Genomic DNA, 19,191 nt, shown 5'->3' with positions numbered 1-19,191 from the left:
TGTGGTATTAAAATTTTGTACAATGTGTATCGGATAACTTTCAAACATCGATACGATTTTGATTTTGTTTATTAAATGATTTTTTTACTATTAGATTATAAATGTTATTATGAAAACAAAGTTATTTTACTACTTGTAATAGTGCTCGTGATAATAGCCAATGTGATAGCAATGATGTTAAAGATCTCGTATATTTTATTATGATTTATTTATTATATTTATTATAATTGGAGACTAATCATGACAATATGAATAGATAGATTTTGATTTGAAATCCAAGCATATTTTGCGATGGTGATTATGAAATAAAGAATTAATGGAGGCGTTTAGAAGTCTATCCTACCTGATTTGTTGCATTCCCTGAAGTGAATACAAATATAAAGAAAATAAAAGATATAATCATGGATCACTAAAAGTGGAAAAATAGTAATAAATAAGAAAACAATAAGAGTTTTCAAGATAACACTTCAAAGGGTAAAGATAACCTATGTTATCAGTGTGATATGAAAGATTATTGGCTACATATGTGGCGTATGCCCAAATATATTTTTTCCTGTCAATGTTCTTTGAGGAAGGATATGAGAATGTAGTAATAAATTATATCATTACAGATAGAAAATATTTATATTATTTGATACTGAAACAAACAAATATTATTCCAATTTGGATAGTACAAAATTAGTTGAAAGCTTTAGAAGAGCTAATATATCAATATCTAAAAGAACAAAATTTGTGATGGTTAATGCATTGATTTTAAAATATATTCATCGTAATGGATCTCATATTGAGATTGTGAATGAGTAAAAGATTATATTTCATATAAATCAATAAATAAATTAAAAGAGGATTGAGTTATTGATTTATATTTATTACTCTTGTTATAAATTGAATTGATCGTGACTATATTTGTGATCTTATTTGGTCATCATCTCCAAGAAGGAGTTGAAATCAAAATATTTGATTGTGAAATATCTACTCATGAGTAATAGAATATGGTAAATCTATCTAAAGCTCGTTATGGTTGGATGTACTTGAAGTTGCACGTTTTTTAAATTTGTGAGTATAACTCTACAGTATTCAGAATAAGTTCTCAATTAAAATTACATAGAAAAATATTACTGATGGGAACATTGCAAGAGAGAAATTATTCAACTTTTCATTATTCAAATGTGCTCCTACGGTAACAATATCATGAAAAAATTTTTACTTATGATTGAACAAAAGTTTTTAACCACGAAACCTAACCATTCCCCGAAGAGAATGTAACAATATGTAATAAATTTGAAAGACATAATCTTTGGCATGGATATAGTAAATTGGACTATAATAATGTATGTGTTATCAACTTGCAACCTGTCGTTTGCAAGATGACTTGTTTAAATAATTAATTTCAGATCATGCAATTAAGACAATTCATCTTGCTAATACTGATGAGTTTATACCTCAGTCTTTTATTGATTGAGTTTGAAATTTTTTAGTAAAATTTTGTTATTTATGCGCATTATGGTTTAGAGAAATTATTGATTGAGTGCCTCTGATTAATGTCTAAACCATTACTTATGAGAACTAAACTTCCTATTTCAACATGAGATTATGTTGATTTACGTGTTGTACGCATCAAGCTGATAAGTTATAAATACTCCCCATTACAATTGGTTTTTGATAAAGAACTAAATATTTCTCATCTTTGAATTTTTATATGTGCGTATATGTTCCAATTGCTCCACCACAACTCACAAGGATAAGTGAATCCTCAAAAAAATTGGGAATATATATTAATTACAAGTCTCTTTATATTATTAGATGTTTTGAATGTATTGGAGATTCAATTATTACATGATTTGTGATTACCATTTTGATTGGAGAGTTTTCCCGACATTAGGGGGAGTGAAATAATAACTTGTAATGAGTTAAAGGAAGAGTAATTTAAACTGGAAGTTCGACAAAGATAACTCATTACAAGTTAACTGTCTGATGTATTTACAAACTTAATGAGAATAACCAAGTGTTATATACCATCTAATATTTTAATTTGAATCAAAGTCCCAGTAGGACAATCAATTAGAATAAATAATAGATTAATCGGTTCCAAAGATGAAAATTCTTATCGATGGTCATATAGTAGAGGCAGGTGCTCCAAAAGAGACCCAATACATAACTAATAAGTAAAACTCCAGAAGAGATTCAGGTACCTGAAATTGAAGATTAAAATAATAAAAATAAGATATCTCGATAAGTTATGTCAATTCGAGAAAATGTGGAACTGAGTAATAAAAGTGGTCGACAACGATTTTGTATGCAATATTATTATTGAAATAATAAAATAAAAGGAGGATCTTGAATAAATCTATTGAGAAATATATATATATATATATATATATAGAATAAATTGATCAAAATAGAAAAAAGCAACTTAAGTACAATTAAATTCGTGGAGTTTTTGGACCAGTAGTCCAAATATCTAAAGGTATAAAGCCAGTGAGGGTGCAAATGAAGTAGTTTTGCAAAAGCGGAATAAAAATACGAAGTTTTTCGCTAAGTCCTGGCATTGATTGTGAAATGATATAATATTATTTTATGGTAGATGCAATAACCTTTAGATATATTATTTTGACAATTCATAAAAGATTTAACTTGCGTCTAATGGTTGTTGTTACAACCTTTATGAATCACTCTATAGTAAAGTTTATATTAAAATCCTTGAAGGATTTATGATGCTAGAAGCATATTGAAATTCTCGAAATTATTAATTTATATTAATTGAAATAATTTGAACATATATGGTAAATAATAGTTGAAGGAGGATTATAAAATTATCCAAAATACCTATTTGTGTTTTATATAAGAATCAAGATTAAAGTTTGCTATGATTATTGTTGAAACTCCTGAAGAGATCAAAATATATTTCCCCCAAAATTTCCCTCACTTATGACTTTCAAAAGAATGGTGATATAAATGCTTAGCAAATACATTGAAATAGTCATTTGAAAAACTATTATTCAAGATTGAATACATAGAATATGAGAAAGTATGTGATGTTTTCATGAGGGGGAGTAAATATGCGTTTTATTATTTTTCCCTTAACTAAGGTTTTGTCCCATTGGGTTTTCCTGTAAGGTTTTTAATTAGGCAGCATATTATGCTTATTATAGATATGTGTAATCTTTTTTCTTCACTAGGATTTTTTTCTCACAGGGTTTTTATCTTAGTAAGGTTTTAACGAGGCACATTATCTACCAATGGACATCCAAGGATGAGTGTTATGAATATCTTATTAAGTGGATGTCCATCAAGATCAAGATAAGTTTTGATATACTTTAAATTCTTATAGTCATTAGAAGTAGATCTCTACTTCATTTAGACTTCTTATGCCTATAAATAGAGACTTTGAATAAGCTTTATAAATATTCCGATTGATCAATAAAATACACCTTCTCTTTACTTTCTTATTCTCTTTGTTTTTACTTTCGCTCTTTATTTTATAACAATATATATTATATAATATATTTTTTATATTAGGAATGTATTTTTTAACTATTATTTTTATATTAATTGAAAAATTATATATATTATATAATATATATTTTGAACTATTAAAAAAAAGAAAATGATAACACTCTAGAATAACGTATTTTTATGTATTAATTATATATTTATTCTGAGTATGATCCTGCTAATTTGAGCTATTTATGATCTTTTATCTCATAAGGACTAAATTTGAGGCAAAAGCAAAATTAAGGGCCAAAAGCGTGAATTTAGAGATAAAATGGGCCAATGTGCGACACAAGGAAAAGTTTGTGCCAAAAGTGCAAGTATGGAGGAAGCAATGGTTGAAATGCAAAAAGAAGAGATTTTATTCTATCAGACTCTATTTTAATTATATTAGGATAATTAATATTAAGTTAATTATTAAGGATTATTTAATTTTAGGATTTTATTTTATTTATCTTTATTTATCTTCAATTAAATGTATTTATCTTTTGAGAGTTTAAGTAGGAATAGACTATCTCCCCTAGCACTATAAATAGGGGTGAAGTGACTCAAAAGGCATCCATCTTTTTCTGTAAACACCCTCTCCCCAAAAGTTTAGGCTTTTGTTTTTCTCATATTTCCTTTCAATAAAATCTCCATTTTTATTTTATTTATTTTCTTTTCCACCACAATAATGAACCACTAAACCCATCTAGCCGAAGGTTGTCGATATTCCTCAAAAAAGATTCTTGAGGCTTAGAGTCCGTACTTAGCCTGCTCGCCGAGTATTCATCATTTCTCCGCACTACGGGGCTGACGCTTCTATCTATGTCCCTTAAGAAGTAAGCTTTTCAACGTATGCAAAGGCGGCCGCTTTGCATGTTTTGGGAAGGTTGCACAGTCGATTCGTTAGCTTACTGCGTCAGAGGTTGGCGAGCCCAAAAGACAAAATGGCGTGGGATTCGCCATTGAGAAGCGTTGATCTAGCATAAGACGATCCCACAGAAGCGATTATTGGCTTGAGTTAGGTTCCACTAAATTGTAAGTCTAAATCCTTAGAACTGGTGGTCGTAGGTGTCCTCTTCCACTATAACTGGCTTATTCGGTTTGGGAAGGATCATCTAAAGCCGAGGATTGAACCCAAGGTGGAATGAGATAACTGGAGGCTGGAACCTCCCATAAGAATTTCCTTTCTCTCAACTCTATTTTTAATTTCTCAAATTTTCGATTCAATATTCTTAATTCTGTTTTTATTTTATTTTTTGTTTTCAGATCCAAACCCTTTTTATTATTTTCTTATTTTTTTTCCAGGAACGCAGGTTTTCTTGGGCAAGATTCTGCCTGAAATTTCACGGAATAAGATATTCTGCAAATACAGTCCCTGAGGATTTGACCTTACTTCCCTTTTACTATTCTTTTTCATTATTTATTAGGGATAGGATATTTTTGGTGCTTTCAACGACTGCATCAAATTTTGGAGCCGTTGTCGAGGACTAGCAACGTACTAATCTTATTTTTTATTTCTTATGACCAGATCTGCTCTAGGTACTCTTGCATTCGATTCAGAAATTGAAAAGATCGCTAGAGCCAATCGCAGAGAGACAAAGTTACGGAAAAAATAGTCAGCGATGGTTGGAACTTAAAGTAACCCACCGCCAGAAATTAAAGTCGATGACGAAGCAGAGTCTAGGGTTAACGAAAACCCTACTCGAAAACTTGAAAGCGAAAAAGTAGAAGTCGTCTCACCAGAAGAAGTGTTTAACGCTAGGGTAACGAAAACCCGAATCTAGTACACCATTCAATGGCTCAAACGATTCGGCAACTGGCTGAAGCTCCGACAGAACAACCGCTATTGTGTATCGCGTATCCTACTGTGGATACCAATTTTGAGTTGAAGTCAGGTCTAATCCAGTTACTGCCAACTTTTCGTGGGTTGTAAAATGAAAATCCCTACAAGCATCTGAAAGAGTTTCATATGGTTTGTCTTAGCATGAAACCTCAGGGGGTAACTGAGGATCAGATTAAATTGCGTGCTTTCCCTTTCTCCCTAGCAGATTCCGCTAAGGAATGATTATTTTATTTACCCTCTGGAACTATTACAACTTGGGCTGATCTATCTCGTTTGTTTCTGAATAGGTTTTTTCCAGCGTCTCGAGCAGCTGAGCTAAGAAGAGAGATTGTTGAAATAAGGCAAAAAGAAGCTGAGTCCCTTTACGATTATTAGGAGCGATTTAAGAAGTTGTGTGCAAGCTGCCCACAACATGGTATAATGGAGCAATCTCTCCTCCAATACTTTTACGAAAGTTTGAAGCCCATGGAGATAAATATGGTAGACGCCGCTAGTGGATGAACATTGGTCAACATGACTCCCCAACAAGCGAGAGACTTGATCTCCACGATGGCTGCAAATTCTTAGCAGTTCCGAGCCATTACTGAACCTACTAGAAGGGTTCACCAGCTAAGTAATTCAACTTTAGAGGATAAAGTTGACAGAATTACTAATATGATGAACTCTCTTATTGCAAAAAAAGAGAAAACAGCCTAGTTATGCGGAATATGTACTACACCTGATCATGCAACTGATGTATGTCCCAATTTGTATGATGATACCATAACCCATCTGGATACTGTTGAAAATTTCTCTAGGCCGCCACAAAGGTGATACGACCCCTACGCTAATACCTATAACCCAGGGTGTAGGGACCATCCTAACTTAAGTTATGGGGCCAATCCACGAAATAACCAGCCATACCAAAATCAGTTTCCGCTACAGCCACAATGTTTAGGTAATTCTCTAGAAACCATGGTCAATAAGTTAGTAACTAATGTTCTTGATTTACAACAGCGAATCCAATAACAAACTCTTAATTTCCAAAAAGAGACGAAGGATTTCCAACAAAAAATTGAGACGTCCATCAGAAAGTTGACCATGTCGATCAAGAAATTGACCTCTCAAGGGAAGCTGCCGTCACAAACAGAACCAAACCCTAGAAAAAATGCGAATGCAGTGACGTTGGAAAGTGGAAAGGTACTGAAACCGATTCCTGACAGGAATCTTGGCCAAGAAATCACCTAGGAAAAACCCGAAAAAGACGAATAGGTCTGACCGAAGCCTCCATTGCCTAAAATTCAACCTCTATTTCCAGAACGATTCAGCCAGTGTCGAAGGGGTAATGAGGACAAGGAAATCCTCGAAACATTTAGGAATGTCAAGATCAACATTTTGCTGTTGGACGCCATCAAGCAAATACCGCGGTATACTAAATTTCTTAAAGATTTTTACACCAACAAGCGGAAATTAATTGGTAATGAAAGGGTGAATGTTGGTGAGAATGTATCCGCAGTGTTACAACGAAAAATGCCAGCAAAATGCAAGGATAGGGGCATGTTTGTAATACTATACAAAATAGGCCATCTGGGAATTAAGAAGGCTATGTGTGATCTAGGGGCTTCTATAAATTTAATTTCATATTCTATTTATGAATCACTTAACGCGGGTTTTTTGACAAAAATAGGTGTTATCATTCAATTGGCGGACAGGTCTGTTGTGCATCTAGAATGAGTTCTTGAGGATGTCTGGTAAAAGTTAACGAGCTTATTTTCCCTGCAGATTTTTATGTGATCAAAATGGAGGAGGATAGCACTTTTGGATCTTTAGACCTCCTGTTGGGTCGACCATTCCTTAGTACAGCTAGTACTAAAATCGATGTTTGAAGTGAAACTCTCACGATGGAGCTTGATGGGGAGGTTATAAAGTTTAATATCTACGACGCCATTAGCCATCCAAGCGAAATCTTGAGCGTAAATCGTATCGACATAATTGAGTCTTTAGTGGAAGAGAATTTTGAGTCAATTTATGGAGATAATTATGAACTAGATAAATTTGAATTTGTTAATGAGTTATTATCTCCAAATACTAAATTGTTAGCTTCTGTTATACAGGCACCATAGTTAAAGTTGAAACTGTTTCCTAAGCATCTGAAATATGCATTTTTGGGGAAGGGTAATACCCTACCAGTCATAGTCTCTAATAAACTCTCCACACATGAAGAGGAAAGTCTGGTTCATGTACTAAAAAGTCATAAGGAGGCGATTGGCTGGACCATTGTAGACTTAAAAGGGATAAACTCTTTGACATGCACGCACAGGATCTACTTAGAGGAAGGTACGAAACCGAGGTGAGATGAGCAAAGACGGCTAAATCTGAATATGATGGAGTTAGTAAAAAAGGAAATAATCAAGCTTCTAGACGCTGACGTAATTTACCCTACTTCTGACAGTAGGTGGGTAAGTCTGGTACAAGTCGTACCCAAGAAAACAGACGTGACAGTAAAGAAAAATACTGAAGGTGACTTGGTACCTACTCGAGTACAAAATGGATGGCGCGTCTACATTGATTACAGGAAGTTGAACTCATACACTAGAAAAGATCATTTCCCTCTTCCTTTTATAGATCAAATGCTCAAAAGATTAGCCGAAAAAACTCACTTTTGTTGTCTTGATGGATACTCAGGTTTCTTTCAAATTCCAATCGCACTGGAGGACCAGAAAAGACCACTTTTACATACCCATTCGGTACATTTGCGTACAGAAGGATGTCATTCGGTCTTTGCAATGCGCCGACCACCTTCTAGAGATGCATGATGAGTATATTTTCTGAATATGTGGAAAAAATTATCGAAGTTTTTATGGATGATTTTACTGTATATGGGAATTGTTTTGATGAATATCTTAAAAACCTAACGATAATTTTGAGTAGGTGCGTAGAATTTAATCTTGTCTTGAATTATGAAAAGTGTCATTTTATGGTAGATAAGGGTTTAATTCTGGGTCATGTTGTTTCATCTAAAGGAATTGAGGTCGATAAGGCCAAAATTGATATTATAAATTCTTTGCCTTATCCCTCCACTGTGAGGGAAATTCGTTCTTTCTTTGGCCATGCAGGGTTCTACAAGCGCTTCATAAAGAACTTCTCAAAGGTAGCTGAACCACTGTGTGAGTTGTTGCAGAAGGATAAGAAATTTGAGTTTGGCCTAAAATGTAAGGAGGCATCTGATACACTCAAGCAAAAGTTAGTCTCTGCTCCTATAGTGCAACCACCAGATTTGAAATACCCATTTGAAATTATGTGTGATGCCAGCAAGTGCGGTGTAGGAGCAGTGTTGGGGCAAAGGATAGACAAAGAACCACATATCATATGTTATGCCTCGAAAACCCTAGATGTTGCGTAGAGCAACTACACCACTATAGAAAAAGAACTCTTAGCCGTTGTATTTGCTTTAGATAAATTTTGACCTTATTTATTGGGATCTAAAGTAATTATTTTTTCTGATCATGCAGCCCTCAGGTACTTGATCACGAAGAATGAAGCAAAATCAAGGCTCATTAGGTGGATTTTGCTGCTCCAAGAATTTGACATTGAGATTCGAGACAAAAGGGGATGCGAGAATTTAGTGGCTGACCACTTAAGCAGAATAAAAGTACCTTTTGACGACATCCCTATTAAAGAAGAATTCCCTGATGAGAGCCTATTCTCGACTGATGCACGTCTCCCATGGTATGCAGATATAGTAAACTTTCTAGCCACAGGATCGTTACTCACTGAGTTAGCACGTACCGTAAGGGACAAGCTTAGACGCGACGTTCGATATTACATTTGGGATGACCCATACTTGTGGAAACACTGTTCAGACCAGATAATATGAAGATGTGTTCCAGAAACCGAAGTAACTTCTATCCTTAATTTTTGTTACGCTGAAGCTTGCGGAGGTCACTTTGGCCCTAAGCGGACTGCTCATAAGGTTTTAGAATGTGGGCTATATTGGCTCACAATTTTTCGAGACGCATATAACTTCTATAAGTCTTGCGATAGGTGCCAACATATAGGTAACATCACTAAACGAAATCAAATGCCCTTTTCCCCGATTCATGTATGCGAAATCTTTGATGTATGGGGCATCGATTTCATGGGCCCATTTATTTCTTCATTTAGTAATGTATATATAATTCTTGCAATAGACTATGTTTCTAAGTGGATAGAAGCAAAGCCTACTCACAATGATAATGCCAAAACTGCTATGGAGTTTCTAAAACGAACTATTTTTTCCAGGTTTGGCACACATCGAGCCCTAATCAGTGATTGTGGCACCCACTTTTGCAATAAGGTCATGGAGGCACTGTTGGCAAAATACGGAGTCCACCACCGTATAGCTACGACTTACCATCCCCAAACGAACGATCAAGTCGAGGTCTCGAACAGGGAAATCAAGACTATTTTGGAGAAAACAGTTCGTCCCAACCGAAAGTATTGGAGCCTTCGGCTAAATGACGCACTTTGGGCCTATCGGACTGTGTATAAGGAACTGATTGGCATGACCCCGTATCGACTTGTTTTGGCAAAGCTTGCCACCTTCTGGTCAAATTGGAACATAAAGCCTATTGGGTCGTTCGACAATGTAACATGGAGTTAGAACCCGTAGGAAAGGTAAGGAAATTAGACATCCAAGAGTTAGAAGAAATTCGTAATGATGCCTACGAGAATGCTCGCATTTATAAAGACAAGACAAAGTTGTTTCACGATAAGAGAATAGCTCAGAAGCATTTTTTGGTAGGATAAAAAGTTTTACTTTATAACTCTGTGTTAAAGTTATTCCCAGGTAAGCTTCAATCATGATGACAATGACCTTTTTATTGTTACCGAAGTGTTCACACATGGAGCGATTGAAATAGAGAGTGAAGAATCTGGAAAGCGGTTCGTAGTTAATGGCCAGTGGTTGAAGCCATTTTATGAGAATTTTTAAGCCCACATGGTTGAGAAAATCCATTTGGAACCACCATAGAACCAATAACGGCGTTGAGCTAACGACGTTAAATAAGCGCTTGTTGGGAGGCAACCCAATTTTTATTATTTATTTTTTATTTTATTTTATTTTCTTTAATTTATTTATTACTTTAATTTATTTTATTATTTATTACTTATTTGGATATTAATAAATTTCTCTTCTTTTGCTTAGATAAAACAGAGCGAAAATACCAAAAAAAGGAAAAAGCTAGAAAAATAGAACCAAACAGCCCTATCCATGGTACCAAACAGCCTCTATTCCAGATACCATTCCAGCTCAGAATGCCTGCAGCCAAACTACCCTATTCCTGCAGCCAACCACCCTTATCCCTGCATCCAAGCACCACCCCTCAGCACAAATTAACCCCCCAACCCTAAAATTTTAAAACATTTTTTTCCTTTTTCCACAAAACCACCATAGCCGTTCTTCCCTCCACCATTCTCCCTCACCATTGATCGCCACCACCATGGTTCGGACCCGTAGCCGCACCGCCGCCGAGCCCTCCTTCATCATGAACCCACGACAGCGCCATTTCTCCACACTCCAGCCATCATATGCGAACGACAGTAACAACACGGGGAGTTTTTCTAAACTTTTCTACCTATTTATTTCTTTTCGTCCACATTGAGGACAATGTGCTTTCAGTAGGGGGAGCTACTCTTTGTTATTATTGTCATTTTCTGCTGTGATTTTGGTTGTTGTTGTTGTTGCTGTGATTATTTTTGGCTGGTGTTGCTGCTTGAGGCTCCATTTTGTCCATATTTATTTATTTTTTTTAGAATCTCCTGCCTCTTTTCATGCCCAAGATTTTTACCAAGAATTGCCTACTGTTTGATCTACAAGCATGATTCTTGTTTTTTGAGAAAATTACAAATTTTTCATAATTGATGCCATCTCCACTGTTTTATTCTTATCAGGCTAAAAGTAATTGTGATTCATAGAGTTAACTTTATCTTGCTTTTCGTAAAATTAATCAAGTTTAATACAAAGTGGACACTTAATATGTTTGCAAGCTAAAATATGTTCATGACTATTAAGATAATTATTGAAACTTGTTTCTGACACTTGATTGTTTTTTTCTCTAAAGTCCTCATAAAAAAAAGTTATTATTAAAATGTCGTTTAATGTTTCCGTGGTTATGAGTGCAGCTTAAAAACGTGACTTACTGAGTAACCGGGGTAGGATGCTTGGGTTGTCATCCTATTTCGCTTCAAAAGGTTCTGTGACGTGTTAGGTAAAACTCCGCTAACCGGAATTAATTTTTAAGAGCATGTTAGGCTAAGTAACTGGGGTGAGGTGCTTGGCTGTCATCTCTCTTCGTGTCAAAAGGTTCGATGTGTTCTTAAGAAAAAAATTATAATAAATTAGGAGTCTGCTGGGCTGAGTAACCGGGGTGGGGTGCTTGGCTGTCATCTCTCTTCGCGTAAAAAGATTCAGTATATTCCTAAAGCATAAAAAATATAATAATAAATAAATCAAAATCAAAATAAATAAAAAAAGAAAAATAAAAAAATATAATTTGGGGACTAAATGAGGAAACAAATAGGGTTTCTTGGTAGGTTTGGTAATTTACCTAATTTTCATTAAATAATTCAAGTCGATTCTAATTTTTGTGTGTATTAATTGGAAAACTTTTTCTGTTTTACTTAAAGCAAGCTTAGGGTTCTCTTTATTTTTCATATGCATTTTTGACTGATTTTTATAAAACTTTGGAGTGGTATTTCTTTTATGGCAGAATCTAACTTTCATAGTAGATAGGAACCATACTTGAGGGCAAGCATGGGCTAAGTAGGGGGAATTTGATAACACTCTAGAATAATGTATTTTTATGTATTAATTATGTATTTATTCTTATTATGATCCTGCTAATTTGAGCTATTTATGATCTTTTATCTCATAGGGACTAAATTTGAGGCAAAAGCAAAATTAAGGGCCAAAAGTGTGAATTTAGAGATAAATGGGCCAATGTGCAACACAAGGAAAAGTTGGTGCCAAAAGTGCAAGCATGGAGGAAACAAGGGTTGAAATACAAAAAGAAGAGATTTTATTCTATCAGACTCTATTTTAATTATATTAGGATAATTAATATTAAGATAATTATTAATGATTATTTAAGTTTAGGATTTTATTTTATTTATCTTTATTTATCTTCAAGTAAATGTATTTATCTTTTGAGAGTTTAAGTAGGAATAGACTATCTCCCCTAGCACTATAAATAGGGGGTGAAGTGATTCAAAAGGCATCCATCTTTTTCTGTAAACACTCTCTCCCCAAAAGTCTAGGCTTTTGTTTTTCTCATATTTTCTTTCAATAAAATCTCCATTTTTATTTTATTTATTTTCTTTTTCACCACAACCATGAGCCACTAAACTCATCTAGCCGAAGGTTGTCGATATTCCCCAAAAAGGGTTTTTAAGGCTTAGAGTCCGTACTTAGCCTCCTCGCCGAGTATTCATCATTTTTCCGCACTACGGGGCTGACACTTCCTTCTATGTCACTTAAGAAGTAAGCTTTTCAATGTACGCAAAGGTGACCGCTTTGTATGTTTTGGGAAGGTTGCACAGCCGATTCGTTAGCTTACTGCGTCAGAGATTGGCGAGCCCAAGAGACGAAATAGCGTAGGATTCACCATTGAGAAGCGTTGATCTAGCATAAGACAATCCCACAGAAGCGATTATAGGCTAGAGTCAGGTTCCACTAAATCGTAAGTCTAAATCATTGGAGCTGGTGGTTGTAGGCGTCCTCTTCCACTATAATTGGCTTATTTGGTTTGGGAAGGATCATCTAAAGCCGAGAATTGAACCCAAGGCGGAACGAGACAACTGAAGGCTGGAACCTCCCATAAGAATTTTCTCTCAACTCTATTTTTAATTTCTCGAATTTTTGATTCAATATTCTTAATTCTATTTTTATTTTATTTTTTGTTTCCAGATCCAAACCTTTAATTCTGTTATTTTCTTATTTTCTTCCAGGAACGTAGGTTTTCTTGGGTAAGATTCTACCTGGGATTTCACGAAACAAGATATTGTGCAAATCCAGTCCCTGAGGATTTAACCTTACTTCCCTTTTACTATTCTTTTTCATTATTTATTAGGGATAGGATATTTTTGGTGCTTTCAATGACCGCATAAAAAAAAGAACATTAAAAATGTATTTTTTATATGTTTTATACTTATTTTAACCAAAAGACAAAAATATATAAATTTTAAGTTCAGTTAATGTATTTGGAAAAAAAATTTCGGTTCGATTAGTCATTAAATATTTTTACATTTCGAGTAATTTGGTTAATAGTAATTCAATTCGGTTATTAACCGAACCAACCGCTTGAACACCCCTAACATTTATTCTTTTCTTTTAAGTGGGTGTATTTTTATTTTGAAGCTTGTGATAAATTAATATTTTTATGAATTGAGAAATATTAATTTTATATGAGATTTCTAACCTCTTGAATTATGATTTGTAAGAAATAAAATATTAAATAATAATTTGTTTTTTATTTTATATTAAATTGAAAATTTTATATAACTAATAATATAGATAGAGATTATTTATTAAATTGAAAATTGAAAATAGAAAATATAGATAGAGAACTAATAATATTTGTTTTTTTAATTGAATTACCATCACAAACTATATAAAATATAAAATGAAATGATGAAACATAACAAAAACAGGGTACGAATACCTAAATTATTTACTAAATTGAGTGACTGTATGCAAAATTTAGGATAAAATTAAAACAACGTGATAAAAAACAACACAAGCACAATTTAAAAAAAAATTATAGAAAATATTGTATGGAATAAAATAATATTAAGTTTAGATAAAATTAAACACAAGAAGATCAAAATTAAATTAAGGGAGAAGCAATTCTCCTCATTTGCTAATGTCATGAAGAGGGACTACATCTAAGATGTTGTATTAATTTTGAAAGTGACCATTCTCTAACCCTCGAACACATGGCCATAATAAAAACCTCTAACGTCTACATGTTGCTATTGATTGGTGAAATTGATGTCACAATAAAGAGGAACACAAATTTTTTAATCCATCAACTTGCTTGTATACCGTAAAATGGAAATGTTGAATTCATGAATTATTTATAGGAAATTGAAGTGTGTTGGTATAGAAGTTAGATTGGAGTTTGAGTGAGAAGGATGAAGTATAGCTAGAATTGGAGACTGTTGTCCAACACAAAGGAAGGATTTGGGGTTAGGAAAATAAAGTTTTCATGATCATCCAAAGCCCATGCAAATTGCATGACTTAACCAATCCCCACAAATTTAATTTCAGTTTGGGTGTTTGAAAAACATAATATTGTGTGGGACCAACTTGGTTGGATTTGCTGATTTGGTGGCCAGCAGCGCACAACAGCTGCAAAATTATAACTAACTGTTGTACCCGCCATGATTCAAATATTTATATTATGTAAAAGTAAAATGGAAATTATACAACCAAAATCTCTTTACTACTTTGATAATTAAAGCTGTTAATTGAGATTAACTCAAAGTTAAAATATATGAACAGCATATCTTTTGCTTTTATAAGCGAAAACAAAATATAAAAAATAAAAAGGAGAAAGAAGAAGATTTGCAGTTGAAGGAGGAGTGCTTTGCTTTGCTTACCCAAGACACAAAAACCTCAGGGAAGTTAGGCCAAAGGTTAGCTTTCCTCCAGGTTCGCCTCTTTCTTTTCACTTGGAATCAAAGCAAAGGTTCTTCTTTTCAGTTGATTCTTGGTCGCCATCTCCATCTTCTCTTCTTTCTCTCTCCTTCTATATATCTACTTTCAGCTTTGTTGTAAATTTCTTCATTCTAAGGCCTCTATCCTTAAATACCCACCTCAGTTTTTGTTTATGTTTGTTGCTTTTTTGGGGGTGAATTCTTTGTTAATTTCGAGGGGTGCTTTGCAATCTGGAGATGGGTTTTCTTTTTAATGGTCTTAATTTGGTGGGTTAAGAGTTTGGCGCAAGCTTTTCAATTCAACAGTTTGGTTTACTGCCTAAGCCTTCCTGGTATTTGTGTTACTACTTCAATATGATATCTAAAGAACTACAACTCCTTCTTAGTACCATATAAATCTGATTGAGAGTTTGCAAATGTTATTTGGAAATCAAGTGTGCTATATTGGTGCTATATTTGTTCATTACTTTTGAGAGTTGGAAACTGGGAACCATGAATACCAGATACTCTTTTCAACCAGATTCATTGTGTACTTCAAGCACTGCAGTTCCATTTTCATCAAATCCTCACGGAGTGGAAGAAAGAATTGTTGTTGGTATGCGGAATAGGCCACCTCGTGCCCCGCCTTCTTCGATCTTGATAAGAACGGCGATGAGGATATCTAGAGCAAGGTGGTTTAACTTCTTAAGAAGAGTTTTTCATTACCAAAATGGCTCAAGGTCTGATCTTGGGTCCAACCCTTTCAATTCTAGCACTTGGATGATGCTGGAGTTCTTAGCTTTGGTCATTCAAATAAGCATCATAGCATTCACTTTGGCTATTTCAAAGGAGGAAAGGCCAATTTGGCCTATGAGAATTTGGATTGTTGGCTATGATATTGGTTGTGTCCTTAGCTTGTTACTTCTTTATGGGAATTATCATCTTCACATAACTCAAGGAGATCGTTTTGGCCTTTCCGATATCGAACAACAGAGAACCAATGAAGAATCAAGGTAAGCTTCTTATCATTGATTACAATCTTGCTGTTATCCATGGTTTCATAACAGAATTTTGAGGTCTAATTTTGGCATATTATATTAGCTTTTGATGAATGTGTGTGTATAGACAACTTGAAGACCTTTTTACATAAAAGTTTGGAAGTTGGTTGTATGTGTATTAATGGAGATTATAGAATGTTCAGGAGCTCACATTTGATGAACAAATGCCGGACTTCACTAGAGCTGTTCTTTGCAATATGGTTTGTAATGGGAAATGTTTGGGTGTTTGATTCTCGATTTCGATCCTTCCATCGAGCTCCGAATCTCCACGTACTTTGTATCTCATTGCTAGCTTGGAATGCTCTGAGCTACTCTTTCCCATTTCTGTTATTCCTACTTCTGTGCTGTTGTGTGCCACTTACTAGCAGCCTCCTAGGTTACAACATGAACATGGGTTCCATTGACAGAGGAGCATCTGATGATCAGATCTCCAGGCTGCCTAGTTGGAGATACAAAGAAATCAACACCAACTTAGACCTCGATCATGATTTGAACTGCGGCACAAGCCAGGCAAATGAAGATCCAGTAAGTCATATATATATATATATATATATATATATATATATATATATATATATACACCATAATTCATGCTCATTTCTAGCTTTTCTTTGATCACATCAGTGTTTTTGTTTTAAAGATATAATTAAGTTAATGTTCCAGGCTAATGGGTCTTTTTCTTTGTAAAGGAATGCTGCATTTGCCTAGCCAATTATAAAGACAAAGAAGAGGTGCGGCAGTTGCCTTGTTCCCACATATTTCACCTCAAGTGTGTGGATCAATGGCTCCGAATCATATCTTGCTGTCCTCTTTGCAAACAAGCACTGGACAGATAGAAAACAAGAACGAGCACTGGATGTGAGTATCAAGTTCGAGTATGTATCGAACATGGTGACGTTCAATTTTATTTTTAAAAGTCTTTCCATTAATTTGGAGCATCCTTATTCTCATACTCATGTTCGAAAATCTGTCGAACATGAATATTTTAAGAAACATGAAGAGGCGAAGCGACATATATGATCACAGCTCTTTTTTTTTTTTGGCAATATTTCTTTTTTCCCACAAAGTTCCTCCTTGATTCACTATTGTGTGAGATTGATCTGTATATTTACAAAGGTTACTTGAGTGAGTTGTTTGTACAGTGTTCCTCACCAGTAACCAAAAACCTTACTGAAGTATATAAACAGGGCCCAGGGGCTTCCTCCTGTTTAAGAACTTAACAGGATGGACGTGGATATTACATTGAAGTTTGAAATCAACTGTAATCTGTAAAATATTCCGCCTTTGTTATTTGGCTATGCTCTGCTCTTACTCCTCTAGAAATCATTTTTTTTTCTGCTAATTCATGGAAGGATTGTTACATTGCACCAAGTTATGTGGCATTATACTTTCTCGAGGTTGGAGGATCATTTCCCAAATTTTGTCCTTTGAGGAAAAGGAGATGAACTTTGTGTCTAATCTTTGGTTTGCTGACAGGATCGTTTTATCCTCAGCACTAGCTGGCTCTTTATTACAAGACCAATCAATTACCCCAACCTCGATATTAAGACATGATAACCGTCACTACAAATATTAAAATTTGAATTTATTACAACTGCTCGAGTGTTTTCAAAGTAATTAAATTCAAACCTACATTCATAAGCATAGAAAATATTAAAATATTTAGTCACGTGTATTTAAATTATTCATCAAAATGTCGAGTCTAACGCTCTGTAACTCTAATGATAGAACATACCTCAATCTTTGAACACAAAGAATCTTTGAAATTGCAAATGATTATAATTACTCAATCTTTTCTAACCATTCCTGTGATTTCATCACAAATATTCCAAAACCATACTTTATCATTCAACAAATATTCATAACTAAAGTCCCAATATTTTGCTTAATTTTTTGTTTTTAATACTTAACGTGATTTCATATTAAATTCACAATAATATATATGGGTATGACTCATTCTTGTCATCACATACGTATTCTTTACATAACATATATCCATGATTTTACTTTAAGGGTAAAATTTTTAAAAGTGTCAATTTTTCAGATATTTTTCTATCAAACAAATCAATTTAATGTTTTTTTAAAAAAGCATGAATGATTTAATTGTAAAAAATTACACTATATAAAATTAAATATTTCTTTTCAACATGCACAAAATAATAACTAATACAATACTAAAACTTCATAAATATAAATATATATTTCCGAAAATTAAGTTTAAACTTACATCCATGCTTACATGTGATCATATGCAAATTCATAACACGTTCAAATTCAAATTCTATGGGCTATGCTTAAAGAGATTAATGGCGTGTTTACCGAGGAAGTTGAAAATGCACACTTTTAAATTCAAATCATGATTTTAAATAAAAATTGATAAATAAATAGCTTTTCAAATCAAACCTTTATTTTAAATTAGGATTTTAAACTAAGTCAAAAAGCTAAAATTTTAGCTTTTAACATTTGAAATGTATTTTTCAATCAAATTGCATTTTTCCCTCATTAAATCTTTTATTTTACAACATCATTTCTATAGAAAACATTTTATCTTCCAAAAAACACACTTATGGAAAACAATGATAAACATTATCAAAATTTTCAAAGTAATTTTCAACTTCAATAGAAACTGGCCCTAAGTAAATGTATAAATATAAAATATTAATATATTTTTATTAATGTAAATCTATATTAATATGATTTTAGCATGTAAATCTGATCATGATTCTAGCATGCAAATTAGGCTATAACCTAGGGTTTTTGTCTAGTTAGTTTTCATGTATAGTTCCTAGGGACTAGTATAAATACCTAGAACTTGTACAACAATAAGACATACAAAAATTCATTCATATTTCTTTTTCTTAAGTTTATAACATAGTATCAAAAGCTTATGTTCCCCTTCTTCTTCTTCTTTTTCTTGTGTTCTGGTCCTGTTTCTAGTTTTGTCTTCTGTTTCTTGTGCTTTGCCTTTCTTTGCCCAAGCCGAGCCATCATACTCAAGGTGGAATGTCGTTACTATCATAAACATGACCACCTTATTCACAACTGTCCCGTCCAGCCCCTTCGGACTGGTGAAACTACTAAGGCTGGTGGATCTCCCAACTTCAAAGGAGTTTTTCCTGTTACTAGTTCATCAATTGCTGCTGCTTCTATGTAATTTAT

At 33.8% G+C, this 19,191-nt stretch overlaps 1 protein-coding gene across 2 annotated transcripts; it reads left to right on the top strand.

Moving 5' to 3' along the window:
• Positions 1-14,869: 14,869 nt before the first annotated feature.
• On the top strand, positions 14,870-17,330 carry LOC105784268 (E3 ubiquitin-protein ligase At4g11680). 2 transcript variants are annotated; one of them, XM_012610103.2, is made up of 3 exons: positions 14,870-15,987; positions 16,176-16,557; positions 16,722-17,330. In XM_012610103.2, the coding sequence occupies exons 1-3, from the start codon at positions 15,488-15,490 to the stop codon at positions 16,866-16,868; spliced, it is 1,029 nt and encodes a 342-aa protein (XP_012465557.1). In that variant the 5' UTR covers positions 14,870-15,487; the 3' UTR covers positions 16,869-17,330. The 2 variants fall into 2 exon arrangements, with proteins under 2 accessions (XP_012465557.1, XP_012465556.1); XM_012610102.2 differs by having other exon boundaries at positions 16,167-16,557.
• Positions 17,331-19,191: the final 1,861 nt, after the last annotated feature.

The sequence above is a fragment of the Gossypium raimondii genome, chromosome 13, assembly GCF_025698545.1.
Source record: "Gossypium raimondii isolate GPD5lz chromosome 13, ASM2569854v1, whole genome shotgun sequence".
NCBI classification, from domain to species: Eukaryota; Viridiplantae; Streptophyta; class Magnoliopsida; order Malvales; family Malvaceae; genus Gossypium; species Gossypium raimondii.
This window is presented reverse-complemented; position numbering and strand designations above follow the sequence as displayed.